This window comes from Rhineura floridana, chromosome 2, assembly GCF_030035675.1.
Source record: "Rhineura floridana isolate rRhiFlo1 chromosome 2, rRhiFlo1.hap2, whole genome shotgun sequence".
NCBI classification, from domain to species: Eukaryota; Metazoa; Chordata; class Lepidosauria; order Squamata; family Rhineuridae; genus Rhineura; species Rhineura floridana.
The window spans coordinates 121,188,933-121,211,169 of record NC_084481.1 but is presented as its reverse complement, the minus strand read 5'-3'; the positions used below and the strand labels follow the sequence as shown (position 1 = coordinate 121,211,169).

General features: G+C 41.8%; 2 protein-coding genes across 2 annotated transcripts; both read left to right on the top strand.

Moving 5' to 3' along the window:
- The first annotated feature begins 29 nt into the window (after positions 1–29).
- TMEM9B (TMEM9 domain family member B) lies at positions 30–15,164 on the top strand. Its single transcript, XM_061610370.1, has 5 exons — positions 30–305; positions 2,073–2,164; positions 4,504–4,612; positions 6,130–6,264; positions 14,325–15,164. The coding sequence occupies exons 1-5, from the start codon at positions 222–224 to the stop codon at positions 14,478–14,480; spliced, it is 576 nt and encodes a 191-aa protein (XP_061466354.1). The 5' UTR covers positions 30–221; the 3' UTR covers positions 14,481–15,164.
- A 3,004-nt stretch (positions 15,165–18,168) lies between these two features.
- On the top strand, positions 18,169–21,582 carry ASCL3 (achaete-scute family bHLH transcription factor 3). Its single transcript, XM_061612772.1, has 2 exons — positions 18,169–18,287; positions 21,063–21,582. The coding sequence occupies exons 1-2, from the start codon at positions 18,169–18,171 to the stop codon at positions 21,580–21,582; spliced, it is 639 nt and encodes a 212-aa protein (XP_061468756.1).
- Positions 21,583–22,237: the final 655 nt, after the last annotated feature.

The following is a 22,237-nucleotide window of genomic DNA, read 5'->3' as shown; positions in this document are numbered from 1 at the left end:
AAAAGAGGAAATTCCAGTCCCAGGAACTCAATACAAGGCGCTTTTGTTGCCGGTGGGAGGACTCTGACTGAAACGGAATAGCGGAATGTCATGTGATGCACGAATTGGTTCAAGGCCAGTGTCTAAAGCGGAAGTTGGGATGGTTACAGAGTTGAGAGTCCGGGCTCGCGGCCCGCATCGGCGGCGATAAGGGCCTCGGTTAGGTCGGCGGGGGCTCAGGCATGGCGGTGCCGGAAGGAGCGTGGGCGACGCTATGTGTTTTGCTGACTCTGGCCGCGCTCGTAGGGCAAGTAGCCGGGGTCAAGGTGAGCGGCGTGCGAGACCCCTTCCTTTGGCCGCGCGACGTTAGCGCCGTTCGTTGCTGTGGCGCTCTCTGCTCCTCTCCCGCCCCTGTCCTCCACTCCTTTTCATTCTACTTTCTTCGTATAAGACCCACTTCCTGGAAGCTTATGTGCAAACCAGGCCACACAAGGGGATTAAATGGGCCTCGTTCAGGGGCCTCAAAGCCCAGGGGTTACCAAATCCATATTTAGGCAAAAAGGCCCTCCCCCTGGAGCTGTCAATCTTGCCTCCATCGCTGTTTCCGCGATGTTTTTCGTCGATTTCTCATTTGCAAAATCTTTTTCTTTTGAAAATAATATCTTTATTCGGCTTTCTTAAAGTATTCCTTAAACAGAACACGGATAGTTCTCCTTTAAAAGGCTGTGGGTGTAAGGCACAGCAGAAGCAGTTTTCGACTAGGGAAGTTTTTGCACATTCATTGGTGTTTCTCTGATCTCCCTCTCCGAAGTATCTGTCACTTCCTCATTTAAGATGCAGTGAGGTACAAAGGAGGGTATTTTCCGTAAACCTGAAATCATAAACACGTTTAACTTGGAAGTATATTCTATTTCACTTAGTAGTATTTAATGTTCACTTAGGCTTATTGAGAGTTGAAGTGGCCCCCTTTAGCTTTAGCTCTATATATCTGACTAGCAGAGCAGTTTCTCTGAATTTTCATAAATGGGCATCTAAATGGTGCACCTACTTTTGGCTGCAGTCTTATATTCCTATATTTATTCGAAGATGCCATCCTGTGTATATAGATCTATATCTGTAGATGTGGGAGTTTTCTAAGATAAGGCACACAGTAGAAGAGGTGATTTGGGATCACCTTCCTAGTATGTGATGCAAAGATTGATGGCTTTTTGAGGATGTGGGATAGGTACAGTATTGTTGAGCAGCAGAAGAACCAATCTACGTATGAGAACAAATGTAGATGTTTGGGTTTTTTTACAGTAGGAAATGAAATATATTTTGGGTTGGGAGGGAGGGTTCTGAATCTGTAAGTTTGTTTCTAGCAATTAACAGGGAAAAATGCTAAAAGGATGTAATGAGATTTACCTTGTTTCTCCAAGCTGCTGAAAGGCTTCAAGGTACATTACTTGGGTTGTGCTGACTTTGTGTTCATACGCTGTCAAAAGCGGTGATCCATCTAATTCCCATTTTTACATATGTGAGTGTATGTTAGCTCTTTATATTTCCCATTATGATTTATGCTGATTTAGTGCATCCCTTAATATTTCCTTAATTCATTTGAGCTGCCTGACTATATCTACTCTTTGTGTCAATTAGATTTAAGACAATCTGTTATCTATCTTTAGTTCCTCTCATTAATATTTTGGTCAGCAGTCTGCTTATACTGCAGAGTAGCCATCTAGGCTTCATGTATAATTCGTGTGTAACCCTGATTACATATTGTGCTTTTTTTTAGATGACAAGGTACACAAAAATAATTCTATATTATGCTTCCAGGTAAATTAATTTAATTTGTCCAATTCATAGATCCAAACATCTGACCAGAAGTATACTTTTTGTGAGGTTTTCATTTAACTTATTTATGTAGTAAGTTGAAGCTTTTCTCCCAGACTTATAGAAATCCCTACCGTGTGAATAGCCTCTTGTCATTATATATCCTTTATACTCTTAAGTATTATTTTCCCTGTATGTTTACAGGACCCTGTTGTTGGTTCTTTTTGTGCTTTGTTCTTGATGACAAACCCATTAGATCTAAGTTTACATTTATTTTTCAGAATTCTGAAGATGTCAGATGTAAATGCATCTGTCCTCCTTACAAAGACCATGCTGGTGACATTTTCAGTAAAAATATTTCACAGAAAGACTGGTGAGTTTGTGGAACTTTCATCTTATTCTTACACTCTTCACTAAAATGTTTGTACTTTATTTAATTGTCATTTGAAAAGTACTCTTGTTGATAAGAAATTGTAATGTGGAAATTAATCCTTATGCTCAGTCTAGAGGCGAAACAGACAGAATTAAGGAGCTGTTGAAGTTCAGGTTATTTAGTAGACATTGCTAATAAACTTTATCTATTTTCTTTTTTCTATTTTATGATTGAACTGAAATACAAAACCATTTATGACAGAAAAGCTTTTAGTCCCAAATCAGCTTAATTTCAAGTATTTGCATTTAAGGCAATGTAGTCTGCTTACAGCAGTTTGGACAAAACTCTAATTCTAATATTTTGGCATACCTTGAGTTCGATCTCAAAAGCAGTCAAGTGCAGGCCTATGGATTAGCCTAATCTGTATACTTGGACTTGGACCTGGCTTTCATAGTTTCCTTCAGTATGTAGGGCAAATCTTGCTGGGGAGGAGTAGTCTGTTCTTCTCAAGCAATGTTAATGTCCATGTTGTGGTGTGTTTCTACTAGCAGGCCCTGCACTAGACTTTTGGGGCCCTTGCCATAGTGCTGACAACTTTCCCCACACCCAATCAGGGCAGTACCCAGTCCTGCATGGTGGCCATGACAGCAAGCACCACATGCTTTATCTGCTGCCACTGCTCTCTACCAGGTCCCCTGGCTGTGGTAGACAGATGATGTTGCTTTTGAATGGGAGCCAAGTTCTGCTTGCATCCTATATGGGTTCTAGATCTATGAAATCAGTGAATTTCATCATAATGCTAGGGCACTACATTTGGGGTAACTTAAAAAATAGTGGGTTGTCACCATAGATGAGACCTAAGCTTTGTTCCATTTCAAAAGTGGCCACACTGCCCACCACTGAAAAGTGCCTGATGGGGAGCCCAGTGAATAGTGGCACTGCCAAGTCAGGCTGGTGTGGCTGGCCAACCGCTGGCCCTGTGGCTGCCCTTTAGTTTAGTGACTGGAAGCTTTTCTGCATGGCTAGCCATGCCAATGGGTAGCTTGCCCTTGATTGTTCCTTAGATTAGACTAAATTAAATGAACCCAACTTGGTGAAGTATGATTTCATTTTCGGCTCAACCCAAAGTGATGGGATGTGACAGACATTAGTTTAGAAGGTTTTATGAGGCTAGTAGCATATTTATTTTCATGCCTTTGCCTTGTACTGAATCTTCTTTCATGACAGTTTTGGTATGTGATAATTTGTCCTTGTCATCTGAAAGATGTAGGGGTTAATACAAACTTAAGTGGGAGGATTAATAAAATAGCTGTAGTAAGCAAATGGTGTCCAGGAGGCCTACAAAAATAGCCATGTACCAAGAACTCCTAATCTGGCCTTTTAATGCACTTGTTCACTTTCATTGAGACAATTAAATTCTAGGATATTTACTTAAACCCTCTTCTTCTGAAGGTACTGTGCTCCTTCACAGTTTAAGCCTCATTCTGTGCTTGAAAACAGACTAGAAAGGTTACTGCACAGATACTATCTTGTCTGTACAGGATGGGTTCTAGTAGATTGTAGATGAGGAAGAAAGCATGATTGTGCCATAAAAAGACTGTATCATATTTCATATGGTGAGAGAACTCTGACAACATTAAGTAGGAGAAAAAAACAGATGACAAATGGAACAATCTTCTTTTCTGTGACCATTCACCATTTGAAAATGCTCCACTTTTGCCACCGCCTTCAGTTCAGCCATTTTTCTTGCCCTTGAAAAGAGGGGAAGAAGTTTTTTCTACCAATCATTTCCCAGACTATTGCATGCCCTTCTCTTGAAATCAAGTGACATACTATCTTTCACTGTGCAGTAAAGGGATAAAGGAACAGTAAAGAAATACCTGTAATATGGGGAGCTTGCTAAGGTAAGGGTGCTCGTATAGTATATGAGATTGCTTCTCTTAACATTTAATAGTCACTCCCAGGCACCACAGTTGCTATCCAGTGAGGAGGAGAAGGGGTGGTCATGGTGGTAGGAAAAGTTAGGATCTAGGAGTAGAACCAGGTTTATTAGAACAAGTGGGAATTCAGAGATCGGGCCTTGTATGAAATGTTCCAATGCTGGCATTTGTACTCTAATGTGCTTCCCTGTTCTCAAGAGACTTAAGTTCTACTGCAGCAAATTAAATATTTAAGTAGATCATTATGTGGGTTAAATGTCAAGTATTTCTAACTTTCAAAAATATGAATAATTGGTAAGCTCTTGGTAACATTTAGCATATGTTTTTAGTGGAGAAGACTTCTTTGCAATGTATGGATTTTCCTAAACTGACTTTGAGCACTTTTTTCTTTCAACCCAGTGACTGTCTTCACGTTGTGGAGCCTATGCCAGTTGCCGGATCAGATGTGGAGGCATATTGCTTACGCTGTGAATGCAAATACGAGGAAAGAAGCTCTGAAACAATTAAAGTAAAAATACCCCTTGATTAACTTTTTAAAAGAACTCAAGTCAGTTAAAGCTCATTTGTTCATACATGACTTCAGCCAAAATCTACATGTTAGAATATACAAACAATATAAATGTTTGTATAGTATATAAATTCCATAAAACCCCTTCCAAATAAAAATTATAAGAAAAACATAACTCCTAGGTATTGTCTGTGTTAAGCAGCAGCTATAGTAATAGAATGTAGCTAGCTAGAATTTGAACAACATTTTTGTCCTGTATTGATTTAATACTTTAGTTAGTGTAAACAAGTGAACTTCCTAAACTGTGGTTTGTAGTTGGTTTCTTTCCACTAACCACAGTTAAAGACTGGCTACAGTTGGTCCAGGTTCAGATGTCACAATAAACTGTGGTTAAAACAGTAGGAGAAGCTTCCAAACTCCTCACAGCTATGCCAGAGGAGCACAGGGGGCCAAGGTGTGTTGTGGATTGTTGTGTACATGGTCAGTCTGTCATGCCTCCTAAATCATTTCTCTATAAACAGTTTTTGATATTTTTTTTGTCAAGTGACAATGTACCTGCTCCTGTTTATACGTGTTTTGCCAGTTAGACCATGCTTAAGAGGTATAGCATCTGGTATGTTGACATTAATACTGTAAATTATCTATTTACATTATTATACGATATAACATTAGATGATAAGATATAGTAATGTTTAGATGTTCACATGCAGTAGGGTGGATGTAACTTCCTAAAACTTGCTGAGGACTCTAAATTCCCTCCCTTTCATTTTTGTATACAGGTATTAAATTGCTTCATATATTGTTAATGTTTTTGGAACACTGCAGTGAAGGCATCAGCACTGCTTAATTTGTACATCCAGCTTTACTAATCTTCCTCTGCTATGCTGACATTAGTCTCTTTTGTTAGTGTACAGTCTGGTTTCATGGATGCCATTCAATGCAAGTTTTAAGTTTGAATATCTCCCCCCTGCAAAAATTGTGACAAGCTTTACACAGAGGAACACTCCAGACCTCTTAACCTGCTTTTTAATCTCTGCTCTTCCAAGTTCCACTTTGGGCTGTTACCACCCATTCCAAAGATCCTGTTCCAACCCATTCTACCTGCTGTTTCCTGGGTTTTTTAAGTACATACGGCTCACATTCTGGTTGTGTAACTGTTTAGCTATGATAGGTTTTCCTGAGGATATAAATGAACCCACATGTTACTTGAAAAATTGAGGCTTTTTTTATTCTCCTATTCTTTAATCCCTTCCTGTAAGAGGAAGAAAGAGAGCTTTGTTTATTTTCTCTTTGCTTTACTTCCTCATGCTAAATGCATAAATGGCCTAAAAGTCCATTTTGCACCTGCAGTTTGGCTTTTTGCACATGCTTCACTTAACTTAGATGCATTGCTGAGAATGGAATGCCTGAATGTTTTCAATGCTGCATAGATAATTGGCTTCACTTGGCTAATCTGCATTCTCCTTGTGAATGTGTTCTCAAGTGGCACAACTGAAATATTGTCTTATACCATGTAGGTTACCATAATCATATATCTGTCCGTCTTGGGCCTTCTCCTGCTGTATATGGTGTATCTCACCTTGGTTGAACCTATTCTGAAGAGACGCCTTTTTGGACATTCACAGCTAATACAAAGTGATGAAGACATTGGGGTAAGCTCCTTCTTGAATAATATTCAAAGTCCGTATGTTGAAGGTCCCTGGTTGCAAAATTTGTGGTTGAAGTTTGATAGTTCACAGAACAGTTTTCTGTAGACATAGCTCTGGAGAAAAAATAGTTGTCTACAACAGCTCTTTTTTCCCCCAACCAAGAACTTACATAAAATAATTAAGGTGGGATAATTACATATTTTTAAAAGATTATTGTTCTTTCATTGACTTGATCTCAGTCAGATTTCTCTGTAGCCCATATAGAAAAAACACATAGGCTTTGAGACCAGGAAAGAAGTCTGCAATAATCTTTGTAGCCTTGTGTTTCAATGGAATGCATTTGGAGGACTGTGTTGGGGCATAATGATAACCTACTATTATGAGAATTTGCCTAGGCAAGAAAGAGACTGGAAACAATTTAGTATTCAAACCCTAAACTGTAGCTAATCTTAACTATGGTTTATTGAAAGAAGCCAGCTTCATAACCTATGTTTGAAGCTGGCTTGTTTTCAGTAAACAATAGTAAAGATTAATTGCAGTTTCTCTAGGTTTGGACACGACGCTAGACCTGTGGTAGTCAAAAATGGAAGCAAAAGCTTCCAACCTTGTCTTTGTGGTCACTCCAGATTGGGGGGTGGGGAGCACATGAGCCTAAGGCTCACCAATACTAATTCCTTTAATATTATTGACTGATTGATTGATTTATATCCCACCCTTCCTCCCAGCAGGAGCGCAGGGCAGCAAACAAAAGCACTAAAAACTAAGAACAAACTTTAAAACACATTAAAACAAAACATCTTTAAAAACATTTCTTAAAAAAAGCTTTCAAAACATCATCTAAGATTAAAAACATTTTAACAAAGAAGGTTTAAGAACATATTAAAAAGCAATTCCAACACAGATGAAGACTGGGATGGGTCTCAACTTAAAAGGCTTGTTGAAAAAGGAAGGTCTTCAACAGAAGCTGAAAAGATAACAGAGATAGCGCCTGTCTAATGTTTAAGGGCGCAGAGTGGTAAGCGGCGGTAACACAGCCGAAGCTCTGCTCATGGCTGGGGTTCGATTCCAACGGAAGGAGGAAGTCGAATCTCTGGGAAAAGGGGTCGAGGTCCACTCAGCCTTCCATCCATCTGTGGTCGGTAAAATGAGTACCCAGCATATGCTGGGGGGTAAAGAAAGGCCAGGGAAGGAACTGGCAATCCCATCCCATATATATGGTCTGCCTAGTAAACATCGGAAGACGTCACCCTAAGAGTCAGAAACGACTCACACTAAAAGTGCGGGGACACCTTTACCTTTTTTAATGTGTAAGGGTAGGGAGTTCAACAGGGTAGGTGCTGCCACACTAAAAGTCCCTTTCCTATGTTGTGCAGAATGGACCTCCTGATAAGATGGTATCTGCAGGAGGCCCTCACCTGCAGAGCACAGAGATCGACTCTGTATATAAGGGATAAGACGGTCTTTCAGGTATCCTGGTCCTGAGCTGTATAGGGTTTGTATACCAAAACTAGAACCTTGAACTTGGCCCAGTAGCAAATGGGCAGCCAGTGCAATTCTTTCAGCAGTGGGGTGACATGTTGATGATACCGTGCCCCAGTGAGCAGTCTCTCCGCTGCATTTTGCACCAGCTGCAACTTCTGGACGAACCTCAAGGGCAGCTTCACATATAGTGCATTACAGTAATCCATCCTGGAGGTTACCAGTGAGTGGACAACAGTGGTCAGGCTATCTTTTGCCAAAGCTGGCAAAAGGCTCCCCTAGCCACTAAGGTCCCCTGGGCCTCTAGCAACAAAGATGGATCCAGGAGCACCCCCAGACTACGTACCTGCTGTTTCAGAGGGAGTACGACCCCATCCAAAGCAGGCAACTGACCAATTATCTGAACTTGGGAACCACCAATCCACGCCTCCGTCTTGCTAGGATTCAGACTCAGTTTATTGGCCCCCATCCAGCCCACCACTGAATCCAGGCAGTGGTCCAGTGCTTGCACGGCCTCTCCCGATTCACATGTTTTGGAAAAATAGAGCTGGGTATCATCAGCGTACTGCTGACATCTCGCCCCGAAGCTCCTGATGACCGCTCCCAAGGGCTTCATATAGATGTTAAACAGCATGAGGAACAAGAAGGTACCCTGCGGCACCCCACAGCACACCTGCCAGGGGGCCGAAAGACAGTCACCCAATGCTGTTCTCTGAGAACAACCTTGGAAATAGAATCGGAACCACTGTAAAACAGTGCCTCCAAGACCCATCTCACCAAGTTGGCCCAGAAGGATACCATGGTCAACGGTATCAAAAGCCGCTGAGAGATCAAGTAAGAATAACAGGGTCGCACTACCCCTGTACTTCTCCTGATAAAGGTCATCTATCAGGGCAACCAAGGCGGATTCAGTCCCATAACCAGGCCTGAACCCAGACTGCATCAGGTCAAGATAATCTGTTTCATCCAAGAGTACTTGCAATTCCTGCACCACAAGCCTCTCAGTCACCTTCCCTAAGTAATTGTCAGTAATTGTCACAAACCAATGGGTCCAGGGTGGATTTTTCAGGAGCGGTCGGATCACTGCCTGTTTCAGGATGGCTGGAACCACTCCCACCTGCAATGATGCATTAACCACACCCTGGATCCACTCGGTCAAGCCCCCTTGGCAAGCTTTAATAAGCCAAGAAGGACAAGGTTCAAGCGGACATGTTGCAGGCCGCATCAATGCAAGCATGCATCATCAGGCCCATCAACTGAAACCGTTCCCAAGAAGTTGCAGCAGACGTTGCACTGGACACCTCTTTGGGGACTACAGTAGATGTGGATGGGGCATCAAGACTGCTACGGAGGCGAGCAACTTTACCCTCAAAGTGCCTTGCAAACAATTCACAGTGGGCCTCCCAAGGGTCCAAAACTCCATTTCCTGGAGTTGATGTCAACAGACCCCTGACAATACAGAAAAGCTCCACCAGACGGCTACTTAAGGATGCAATGGAGGCAAAGAAGTGGTCCTTCTTCCCCACCCTCACTGTCACACAGTAGGCACAGTTATGATGTTTTACTTGTGCCTGATCAGCCTCACAGGATGTCTTTTGCCACTTGCGCTCTAGTCGTCTTCCAGCCTGTTTCATTGCCCTTAGCTCACTGGTGTAAACCGGGCTCCACAATGCCGGAGAGGGTGCTCGGGGGCAACCATGTCAAGAGCCCAACACGCCTCGCTGTTCTACAGCGTGACAAGGGTTTCAACAGGGTCACCTGCTCTATCTACTGGGAACTCCCCTAGGGCATTCAGGAATCCTATGGATTCCATTAGGCCCTGGGAGCGGACCATCTTAATCTGTCCACCACCCTTGCAGCAAAGGATTGGAGCCATAAGTCTAAACTTCACCAGGAAGTGGTCTGACCATGACAGTGGGGTGACATCCACCACCACCCCCATCTCCAGACCACCCCTTCCTCCATCTGGAGCAAAAACCAAGTTGAGGGCGTGCCCTGCCCTATGTGTCGGGCCATTGACAACTTGAGACAGCCCCATGGTCGTCATGGAGGCCATGAAGTCCAAGCTGTAACACTAGAGGCAGCCTCAGCATGGACATTGAAATCACTCAGCACTATTGTTCTGGGCTGCTCCAACGCCACAGCTGAGATGGCCTCTGCCAGCTCCATCAGAGAAGCTGCCGGGCAGCAGAGTGGACAGTACACCAGCAGCAACCCTAGTTTCCTGTATCCTCGGCCCAACAGCAGGTGCAGGCCCTCACAGCCAGTTCTAAGACAGAGTGGTTTCCTGGTGACAGAGATGGAAGCCTGTCCTGGTGTTGCACTGAGTATCCAGATGGGCAAAGCTGGGTCAGATCAACTCCTCCCAGCTCACCCACCCAGGTCTTGGCAATGCACACCACATCGGCACCGACATCCACGATCAGATAATGGATGAGAGTGGTCTTGTTGTGTACCAGTCTGGCATTAAACAACAACACACAGGCCAGTGGGCAGAGCAGATGAGCAACGAGGAACCCATGCATGAGAGGAGTGGCAGTAAGGAACAAGGCGCAGATAGCCTTTCCCTCATCTTCTGTGGTAATTCACCACCTCCCCATGACTATATTTCCCTCTACCCATGATGACTGACATTGGGGTGGCATCACCCATGTTACTCCATACTAAGACTCCTCCTAAACACCTGGTATGGACCCAACAAGAGCCCACCAGCAAAACCTGTCTGAGCCAGTTATCCCTGTAGGCCTCTGCAAGAATTGGGAAAAGTCATACCCATTCTAAATTTTTTCTCACAGGGCACATCCACTCCCCCCCATCTCACACCCAGGGAGGACCAGCCTTCTGTCAGTTGCAGACTCTCACTCTGAAGGCATCTGGCGACTTTCTTCTATCATTCAGTGCACTGCACAGGCACCCACCCTGTGCAGGAACTACACATGCACCACACGCCCTCCCCACCACCAATCTCCTCTAGACTGGTTTAACAGAAAAGTAATAAAACATTTTTTTTAAAAAAAGGTAATAGAAGGGGGTAGCGCCCTCGCCTTCGGGACTCCCCAAGGGGTAATACCCTTTGGTGTTGCCCCTTTGGTGTCGACCATGCGGATGGCAGAGCCGCTGCCCTTATGCCTCCTGATCCAGCCAGCAGCTAATGCAAGAGGCTACAAGATTAACTGCAGCATCTCTCTGGAGCAAGGGTCAGGCAGGGAGTCCCAGTCCTTGCAGCACTTACCAGGGACTTCAGCTGTCGTGAGGGACAGCAACCCAAAGGAGCAAGCAGCAAGCACCCAAATGCTCAGATACTCACTCCCAGGGCACGTCTTCTTCAGTCTCCTAGTGCTGCAGCTGTTCCATACTTAGTATTAGTCCATAGTTTATGGTTATGTCCGAACAATGCCATGATGCAACAAAAATGGGAACCCGCAAAAGGAAGTGGAAGTAGGAGCAAAAAGCAGTGGGATGGACAAAAGAGAACATTGTTATTCCAATGCATTTCAGACCCTAGTGGTCATTTTCTGAATTTTCCTGAAGTAAAGATTCAACATTTAAATATGATAGCATAAGGAAAGCACATCTAAAGGTTGACTCTTTGTTGTTATGTGCCTTCAAGTCAGTTATGACTTATGGCGACCCTATGAATCAGTGACCTCCAAGAGAATCTGTCATGAGCCACCCTGTTCAGATCTTGTAAGTTCAGGTTTGTGGCTTCCTTTATGGAATCAATCCATCTCTTGTTTGGCCTTCCTCTTTTTCTACTCCCTTCTGTTTTTCCCAGCATTAATGTCTTTTCTAGTGAATCAGGTCTTCTCATGATGTGTCCAAAGTATGATAACCTCAGTTTCATCATTTTAGCTTCTAGTGACAGTTCTGCTTTAATTTGTTCTAACACCCAATTATTTGTCTTTTTCGCAGTCCATGGTATGTGCAAAGCTCTCCTCCAATACCACATTTCAAATGAGTTGATTTTTCTCTTACCCTCTTTTTTCACAGTTCAACTTTCACATCCATACATAAAGATTGGGAATACCATGGTCTGAATGATCCTGACTTTGGTGTTCAGTGATACATGTTTGCATTTGAGGACCTTTTCTAGTTCTTTCACAGCTTCCCTCCCCAGTCCTAGCCTTCTTCTGATTTCTTGACTAGGATGAATCTTTATTTCTCTGAATTTCCCTGAAGGAAGACCAGTAGAGCCTGAAATGTGTTCAGACACTGAAGAGTGCAGCAATATCTGTTTGTTTAGTTTTCTAAGAGTGTGCAAAATGTTACACAATTAAAACAAAAAGCATTTAAAAAACAAACCATCCACTACTAAAATAGCAAAGAGGCAACCACCATTATATTGGAAATAGTACTAATCATCAGACAGCAAATGCCTTGGGAAATAAGAGTACTTTTGCTGATGATAAAAGCTGTGCAAAGAGAACCAATTGAAATCCCTTGACAGGCAGTTCCAAAGACTTGGTCCAGAATTAAAAAGCTCTGCTTTAAGTGGCATTTCTCCATCAATCTTCCATAGCACATAGAAAGTAACGTTCAGTTGCCTGCATCCAGTTTGCCTGATAGTTTTCCTTAGTTTTTCCACCTCTGAATAGGGGTGGTAGGGCAAATCGTACATATACCTAAGTCACATGTTATGCATGTGGTGATGTGCGTGTATAAGATCCTGAAACCCCCTCCCATGCTCCATCAGGTGTAGAATATTAATTACAGTAGTAAATTTTTGAACTCACTCAAGTGTATTCTTGCTCAGTACATATGTGCTCATTTCTGTAGGGCTTGTGCAAGAGTAGTTTCAGGTGGATTATGCCCAGCTGACCGTTATGGCTTTTCTTAAAATGTGATGTCAGATTTCCATTATGGGGCGTGTTCTGTTGCTGTTTTTTTTTAATACTAAAGGTTTTGAACTATTGCACCTAAAAGAACTTGGTAATTTTGATATGTTGACATGGTAAACAGTTTCATAATGTGGATATTTTAATCCTTAGTATATATTGCATACATACCCTTCTCTAAAGCTAATCTTTAAAATACAGCTTAGTGTCCAAAACATCTTTAAATGTAAACAACAGGTTTGGTGTTAAATGTTGATGTTTATGAATTGCATTCATTCATCGGTGTGCTTAATAAGATGGCATGAATGCTTAACATAAACAGAACAGTTCGACTTCGTCACCTAAACAGCTGTATTTTTGCTTTTTAAGATATTGAATATAAATATGTGTGTTTGGTATTATTTGACATCTTGGTGAGTACTCCAAACAAGTTCACAATAGGTGTTTCTGATTAGTAGTATAGGGGCTTAAAACAGAGTTGTAGTATGCTAACAGTTTCAATTTCAATGTGAGGAATACACAAGATTCTCCTAGTCCTGTTAATCTTGCCTTGGAAAACAATTTATATTAGGTTGTGTCCAACGCTGGATGCCATGTAAGTTGAACATGACTAATTTAGACACATTAATTTCAATGCGTTTACTCTGAGTAGAATTTAGATACAGCCCATTGGCTGTTAGTGGTTGATTTTAATGAAGTATTGGTTGATCTCAGGTTTCCTATTTTTTTATGACTGAGAATTGCTTGTGTGAATGGAATGCACTTCTGTTCCTGCACGACAGAGAAGGGGTTGCCAACATCTGCAGCCCCTTGTGCCACAATATATGCTATTCTGTGCCTCTGAACCTCAGCAACAGCTTTTTTGGGGGTGGCAGAGGAAGTTTGTTGTTGTTATGTGCCTTCAAGTCAATTACGACTTATGGTGACCCTATAAATCAGCGACCTCCAATAGCATTTGTCATGAACCACCCCGTTCAGATCTTGTAAGTTCACGCCTGTGGCTTCCTTTATGGAATCAATCCATCTCTTGTTTGGTCTTCGTGATGACAGCAGAATTCCTGAGTCTTTGCAACATCCCAAAATCCCCATGTGTTTCCAAGTGGCTCAGGCAGTACATCACCGCTGCTTTGTCCAGATTATTCTCTCTGCATCCCAAAACAAGAGTTCTGGACACTTCTTTCCGTCCTGTTTGTTCTGTTATCTTATGATGAAAGAAAATACACTATACATTCCTGCTGTCTACTGGGAGGAAGGGCAGATTGATATCAATCAAATAAATAAATAAATAAAAATAGTATGAGCTTCCTCCCCCAACAGTTTGTGTGTGTGCTTGAAAGGGTGTTTGTAGTTTGTATGGATGCTACCTCGAGTCCATAACGCTAGATACTTTGCAGCTGTTCTCTCTCTCCCACCCCCCTGCAAATTACTTACAGATGTTTTGCCTAATTGTGGGTTTTGAGATTTTATTGTTGCTGATTTTGAATGGGGAGGACTGTGAATGCAGTTATGAGCATTTTATTCTGATACAGTATATTCTTTGCTACACTGCTTTCCTCTGTCAAGGGCTTAACTTGTAGTTACTATTAGAAAGAATATACAAATAACTTATGCAGCATCATTCTCAAAGTATTCAATTTGATGCTCAGAAAGCAAACTAGAATACTTCTAGCAATGTACTTTCAGACTGTCAAAAGTGGCATGCTGTGCAAGAAGAATGCAGTAATAAAAACTGATTTCCTTTAATTTCAGGATCACCAACCTTTTTCAAATGCTCATGATGTGCTGGCTCGTTCCCGAAGCCGAGCCAACATGTTGAACAAAGTGGAGTATGCCCAGCAGCGTTGGAAACTCCAAGTCCAAGAACAGCGGAAATCTGTATTTGACCGTCATGTTGTGCTCAGTTAATACGAATAGTTGTTATCGCCAAATGGTGTTGGAAGAAAATAAACTAAAGTAAAGTTCTGGTTTGTTTTCCTGGTATGCCACTTCATCGCAAGACTATTTTTGCTCAACAGTAGCAAGGAAAGCACAAACACAAGGGGAAGAAAGATCTTAAAATCTTTTAACAAGCCAAAATCATCTTACACTATTGAGTTGCTTTTACTAATAAAACATAAGCAATTATCCATGTGGTAATTTTGACACTGAGAGATGATTGACTGTGTTTCTTAAATGTAGCTTGCACTGATATCTATGTGGAGAAATGAGACTGTGTGCCAGAATTCTGCTTCAAATGACTTGACTTATTGAACTTTTGTAAATATATTGGTTATTTTCTTACTGTCTGATGTTGTATTTCAAAAACTTGGGTCTTGCAGTATAACCGTTGCATCTAAAAATGGCTGGTTGTATATATTTTGTTGCTTGTACCTCTGCAAATGTAAGGTCAAGCCTGAGCAGGCAGAAAGCTCTAGAGGCTTGAAGTGTGTGTAAAGAAAACATTATAGAGCATAATAGGAAATGTTGGCCCTTCTAGGTTGCTTGCTGAATGTCTACAATGTGCAATCTAAATTTCAATAGTTGGTGGATGATAACAATTTTTTAAAAATAGCTTGATAATGGAATGCAAATAAATACTTCAGAATCTTTTGTCCTGGGAGTTAGCTGTATTTTAAAATTCTAAAAAAATTATTCTGATCCCATCCAGACTGCTACCTAACCCATTTGTTTTCTCTGAAATCTAACAGATAAAATACTTCATTCCTATAAAGTGAAGCATTTAAAATGAAATACCATGTGAAATCCATTTGGGTGGTATAGCAGAGTGGGGAGGAGAGCCTGGCTGGGAGCCCAGAGTCTGAGTTCAAATCCCCGCTTGTGTCTCCTGGGTGTCAAGGGCCGGCTAAAGATCACCCCCACAGTGAGTGGCTCAGGGGTTACGTGCCCTGCCACCTGTGCAGCTGGGCAAGCTGCATAGTCCCAAGGAGCCCAGTTGCCCCCCCAGCTGGCAGTTGCAGACAAGGAAGGGGCCGGCTTGTGCAGCTGTGGCAAGCTGAGCAGGCCCTAGACAACTGAGGAGGACTAGCCTCAGAGGGAGGCAATGGTAAACCCCCTCTAGATACCGCTTACCATGAAAACACTATTCATAGGGTAGCCATAAGTCGGATCACCTTGAAGGCAGTCCATTTCCATTTTCAACGCCTTCAAAACTGTAAATCTGGAAATTGCTAGTTTTACGTTTCTCTGGGATTTACAGGCAACTTTTTTGTAGCATAACAAACACTCAGCTGTTAGTTGTTTCAGAGAACCCAAGTGGCTATTGTTCAGGCAGCATTTCTGTTGCAGGGATATTGCATTTTTCCAGAGATAGTATATTGCTGTTTGAAAATGTAATCTTCCCCTCGCCAAGCTAGTGTGTTTATTGCAATTGTAGCTGCAGTGTAGAATGCGAGTTATACGAGTGCCACAGACAGCTCTTTAAATAGTCTCCACCACTTCCATAACTGCTATACTTCTTTCCCCTGTGCCCTAAGCTCACACAACTTTCTGAAGCATGTGTGTGTTTAGCTTTAGGGACTGAAAATCCTGCTGTACCACAGCAGAATGGGAATGCTCACCTTGCCCTTCAACAAGAACAAAAATGAATACCTGGCAATGCGACATGCCCTTCTACAGCTGTGTTCTTGTCAGTTCATAACCTGTTTGCTATTGTCTTGTTGGCTATGAGCATCCATCCTGATTGTTCTTTAATTTGAGAAGGCACAAGGGAAAGGTTTCCTTGCTGTAGCAATACTTTCAAATTGTATTTGAAGCCATGTTCGTATTATAGCACTTCTAGAATATATAAGACTCGACAGAAAGCACTTCAGGGTCATGGATGGCCCCTGACTAGAGATGGTGGCAGCAGGAGGAGGAGCAGTAGCAGCACAGAGGCTGCAGCAGGCAGATCCTGGGAGAGGATGAAGAAAAAGGCAATGGGGAGAGAAGGTAAAAGTGGTGGCGGCAACCATGACCTGCCTCAGGCAACATGCTGTGTTGTGCTGGCCCTGAAGGATGGACTTGGACTCCTAGGACTGAAATCAATACAAAACCATCACACCCAGACCCAGCTAGGTGGTCCAGAAGGATATCATGGTTGATGGTATCAGCTACTGATGACAGGTCTAGAAGAACCACCTTCCCCTGCCTAGTTTCCAGCATATGCTATCCACTGGAAGAGGTTGAAAATCAGCTTTGAAAGGTCCCAGATAATCTGCAAAATCTAAGGTTCCCTGGAGTGGATTTTGTTGCTCTATGTGCTTGTGCTACTAAATTTGTTTAAAGCAGCACAACAGCAGCAGAGAGTAACCGGATGTTGAAATGCAAGTGTGCCAGCGTGTGCATGAGTTTACTTAAGAAAGCAGGCTTTTACCCTGCATCAGGATCACTGAGACTTGAGACTTAGTAAAATAAGAAAAGCTGCTTTATTTATAGAAATACATAGCAGATAGAAAGGCAAACCTCGTTCTAACTAACTAGCTAAGTTGGAGGTGTAACGCCCAGGTGTGGGAGTTAACCTCATGGCTTGGAGAGAGCAGAGACAAAGGGTGTCTCCTCTCTCTGGGATAGTCATAACATTCTAGTAGCCGGAAGGAAGTCAGTCAGAGCATCACAGGTAAAGGTAAACAAGCCTATCCAGCTGGAGGACCCTAACTCTCCCTTCTGGAACATAGACAAAAGAACAAAACAGGAGTTGCTCTTGCCCCACTTCGAACAGGTTTGCCATCACTTGCTCAAGCATCTTGCTCAAGAATGGTAACTTTAGCACTAGTAGATACTCAACACGATACTCATCCAGTGAGAATTTCTGCAACAGTGGCCTAAGTACAGTCTTGTTTAAAGCAGCATCTTTTAAAACAGTTGGAACTACACATCCAGGAAAGCATTCACAACTTTATCCATGCTATCAAACCTTCCCTGTTCACCTTAACTGGTCAGGAGGAATACAAGATGAGTTAGCAGGTAATCTGCAGGTAGCAGCAAGACCATTGCTGCCTGGGAAATGGGTACTATCTTAGCCTCCACAACTATTTTCTGGTGCCCAGCAGCTTGTTGGAGGAGCAAGAACGTTTGACACAGCTGTGGCTGTTTTCTCTTTTCCAGGGGGGAAGCCTAGCTGGAGGCTGCCATTTGACAGCGAATTGCCACCAGGAGACTGGCCATAATGGAGGGAGATACTAAGGGGAAGTTGCTTCTTTGGGTGTGTTGTACCTTTTAGAGTGTGATAAGGATGAGGGCACTCTCCCATGGGTGGTGACTGGTTGTGGATGGGCTTGCTCCTAGGTGAGAGAGAGTGGAGCAGCCAGGTTGTGTGTGTGTGTGTGTGGGGGTAATGTGGTTTCAAAGAGAGGTGGAATGCTGGGGAGCTGGGAAAGCATGAATGTAGCTCATGAATGTGATTAGTGAGTCTTTGATGATTTTTGTTGTTTTATATTGTTTTGATTGATGGTACTTTTATTGTGTCTTTTTTATTAATATATTGTCCACTGCTTTGGGAGCCTTTTGGCAAAAAAGTAGTATAGTCCACAATGTCATGGTGCACAAAATTGTATAACAGGACAGACACCAAGAGCATATCCAAAAGATATACTCTCCAAGGGGAGTCAAAGACGGAATGGAATCAAGTGACTTTATCTGCAAAGAGCCTAGCAAACTGGTAGCAACCAGAGAGAACTCCTCCACATCGCCTCACCGTGAGGGGCAAAGTTGTCAAAAGATAATGGCCCTCTCAATGTAGATGTATGTGGTGTGGATGTAATTATGAAGGGAAAGTAAAGCCACAGAGGAGGGTTTAATGCAAACTCTCTGGTGCTGGTCAGATTCATCATAAGCTGCCCACTACTGCTCTAGTCATCCCCTGCAAGCAGGACAAGGAGATTTAGAGCAGAGAAGGGGCGGGGTTGGTGGCGTTTACCATTTAACAGCCTGCTGTCTTCTGCTTGACCAAGAAGATTTCTCTCCCCCACCCCAAGTGTCCCCTGTGGGATTCCAGTTGTATATTTACAAGGGTAAACATTAAAAGTGTCCCATAGGAGGAGGCAAGTTGGATCTGACAGATGGTTAAACTCTTTCCCTGTCGCCACTTTCCCACTCAATTATTTCTACTCTTTTAAAAACGGTTTTGGGACTTGCTGACATGTATTTATGTGCACTGTTAGTTAAGTGGCTACATAAATTACATTTAAAGTGAGTGCTTGGCAGTCAACAAATATCTGATGACTAGACCATCAGCCTGCCTTCAGTTTTACTATAAAATGTCAGCATTTTATGATTTCCCACTAGCCTTCTAAAATCATAAGGAATGGACTGTAAATATCAACATTCAACCTATTAATTGTAAAAAATAAAGGTATTTATTATATATATAGATGTCTGATATAAATTTATTGAGATACATGTTTTTAACATACCTATGGAAAAAGTACTAAAGATCTAGCAAGTGTTTCTACAGTATACAGTAAGTATGAACACTGATTTGATGAAAATTAGCAAATTCTTACAGAAACATACGTATTGGCAGTGTATAAATATGCTGCTAACTGGAACCGTAAAAAACATCTTAATACATTATACTGTCTATCCCATAATTCTAATATTTGTTGCGGTTATAGCTGCAGTGTGGGTGGAAGAAGCTAAACCAGAAAAGAGCAGATCTAACTGTAAGCTACTTTGCATATTGTCAATTGACTATAAATTTAGATCTGTCTTTTGACTCAGTCCAATAGGCACAAGGACTGTGGAACTCAGGTAAGAAATGTAAGGTAGATAGAGGCTAATATCAAAATGTTACATAGTTTTTATTAATATTAATCCAGCTTGTTAAATTTGTAACTGATGCACTTGATTAATAGATTCTTTGTGAGCTCTATTTTTATACAAGAGATCTATACAGAAAAATGGAATAGAAACAAGCATATTAACCTACTTAATTTTTAGTGTGATGTTTTAGAGTTCAGTCCCTATCTTAATATTCTAGATTTTCTCTGGTGGTTTTGGGGATTCTTCATTTCATCATAGGCAAGTCTAGGAATCAGTAACTTAACCTTTATCTTTATGACCTTGTGATTTGTTTTAGTCATTAAAGCAAAAGATAAGACTTGAATCTTAATCAAACACAACCTTGCAGCAAAATCCTCTTTAGAAAGAAGAGAGCTGATTCTGATCCTCCCTAAGCAAATAATTTGAATTAATGGGACTTGACTTCTTAGCAAATAATTCAGTTAGCCCAGGTTTCTAATTCACTTCAAGTCTGGTAACTGGTAGACTGTCCTGTGAATTCAATAGACATTTATCTTTCCAAATGTTAAAATACAGAACATAATTGACATTTTTATTCTAGGCAATCTACTAATTCAGCTTTCCTACTGCTTCCTCCTTGCTTGTTGATCAACATACATTTTAACCTTCCTTATTCCATATTTCATACTAGACCCAAACCTGGGGTGGGGATTTTTTGTATTAGGGAATTCTATATGCTAGCAGCTAGGGCAAAGTGATGGGAATGGACAGATGTGATGGGGGTGGTGGGAGAGCCAATTTCCTACCATACTTGTTCTGAAGATCAGTTGGTGAATCCTGGGTCATTATTGGAGATTCTTTGCTATGTCAGCAACTTTCTATGAAATCCTTTCAAGATAGATTTACTGAGGGGATGTTTGATAGCTATGCTTTTAAAGTAAAATTTTAATGCTTGCTAGGAAGTGGATCATCAAGCAATCCCTGGTAAATGGAAGGAGATACCTTCTTACATTTTTTTCCTTATAAACAGTAGCCAATAGGAGAAGAAATTTTCTTTATATATCACTGATGTTTTGAGGCCTGAAATAGAGATTCACGTACTTCGCTATCAAGTTGTTGCATTGCTGTTGTACAGAGTAAGTTCAAAATGGGTTGGAGCAAATTCTTTTGGTTGGAAGGAGTTGGCAAGTTTGAATTATGGCAGAATATTATATATCGGGCACTGCTGCCCAAAGAGGTGTATTGTCCATTAAAAGATATGGGGCACAATTTCATCAAGGTGGAACACATTTAGGCCCCGGTCATTTCAGTGAGAGCTACGCACATTGCAGGTATTTCCACAGGTAACATCCCCCTTCCCCTGGGCTAATAACCATCATAAGGGGTGGGAGAAGCCAGGCACACACTGCTGAGATAGAGCCTGGGTATGGGGAACAGGAATAATGGAGCTCATCTACCCTCCATCCTGCCAACTGTCTATGCTTCTCCAGAAAAGTTGTTTTATGATTTTAAATCCTCAGCTGTAGGGCCAAAAAAGAGATATATCTAGCTGCAAATGTCTATGCTTTAAAAATCATCTTTGCATATGGAACTCTGTATTTAACTAGGTCAGTACAACATCATTACAGTCTCCCACATATTTGCATATAATCAGAGTGCACTAAAAATACTGACAATCACATCTGGCCTATTGCAATGTATGAATCACTAAACCTGACACACAATTCTACATTTCTAGCTTTATACCTGAGACACCACAACTTGCGAAAGCTCCTGGGATGCCATGGAAAGATTGCCAATCTTCAGCGACTCCCATGTTGGACAGATGTCTAGATTTGGCTGTAGGGACCCTTTTGCCACATTCCATTTGTACCCAGAGACCACAAACCAGTTCACTGGCCCTGAAGATTTGCCTCTGCTTTCTTTCACACCAGAGCAGCTGACTGCTGAGAATTTCTATAGAGATCCTTGTGGTTTCCCATTTCAAGGTCCCTGTGGGAATTTCGGCAGATGCCAGTACTCTTGCAGCCCAGCATTCATCAGAAAAAGGAATGAAAGGGAAAGGCAGAGAGTTAAGTGTGTCAATGAAGGCTATGCCAAACTCAGACATCACCTCCCTGCTGAGTACCTAGAGAAACGGCTCAGCAAAGTAGAAACTCTCCGAGCTGCAATTAAATATATACAATATCTCCAATCTGTGCTGTACAATGACTCAGAGGAGGATAGCAGGGAAGCTCACCATTCTTCCGAAGATAGTTCCCAAAGTAATCACGTTCCAAGGACTTCATAATCATCTTCAGAGCAAATTTAGTCTTACCTGGAAACCCTGTAGATATCCCGCCTGTAAGGTTCAAAGATCCTTGTAAGGATGACCTTGCTATACAATATTGTAATTTCAGGACTTCGTGACTACAATGAGAGATGAATTTTGTCTGAATGTGTGGAAGTGTCAAATGATCGAAATGGCTGTAATCATTTAAAAAAATTCCTCAATAAGATAGATCAATAATCCATAGTTAATTTTTATAAAGGAGGGGGGAGAGGTCAGCCAACATGTCAACTCAAGCTGAATGCTTTATGTAGTTATATGTTAATAAAAAGTTCCTGCTTCTTTTTGAGAATGGTAACCTCTATCTTTCCTAACATTTATTTCTCAAAGTTAACATAATTTTATAAAGTTGCTGGATGCTTGCACTGAATGTGAAAACTAGTAAAGAAACCTCTTGATTGTAAGACAAAGTGCATTATTGTAAAAATACACTAACTTTGGAAATGCTAATATTTAGTTAATTGTATCTGAAATATGCTGCTATTGTTTCTTTTTGTGGTAAACTCTGTCTATCAGATGGTGGGGCAGGGCACTTTGCTGGACAGGAGACTCTTTTTCCATGTGCTTTCCGTGCTTCCAGGTTCATATTTAAATGACCAGCCAACAGCATGGGATC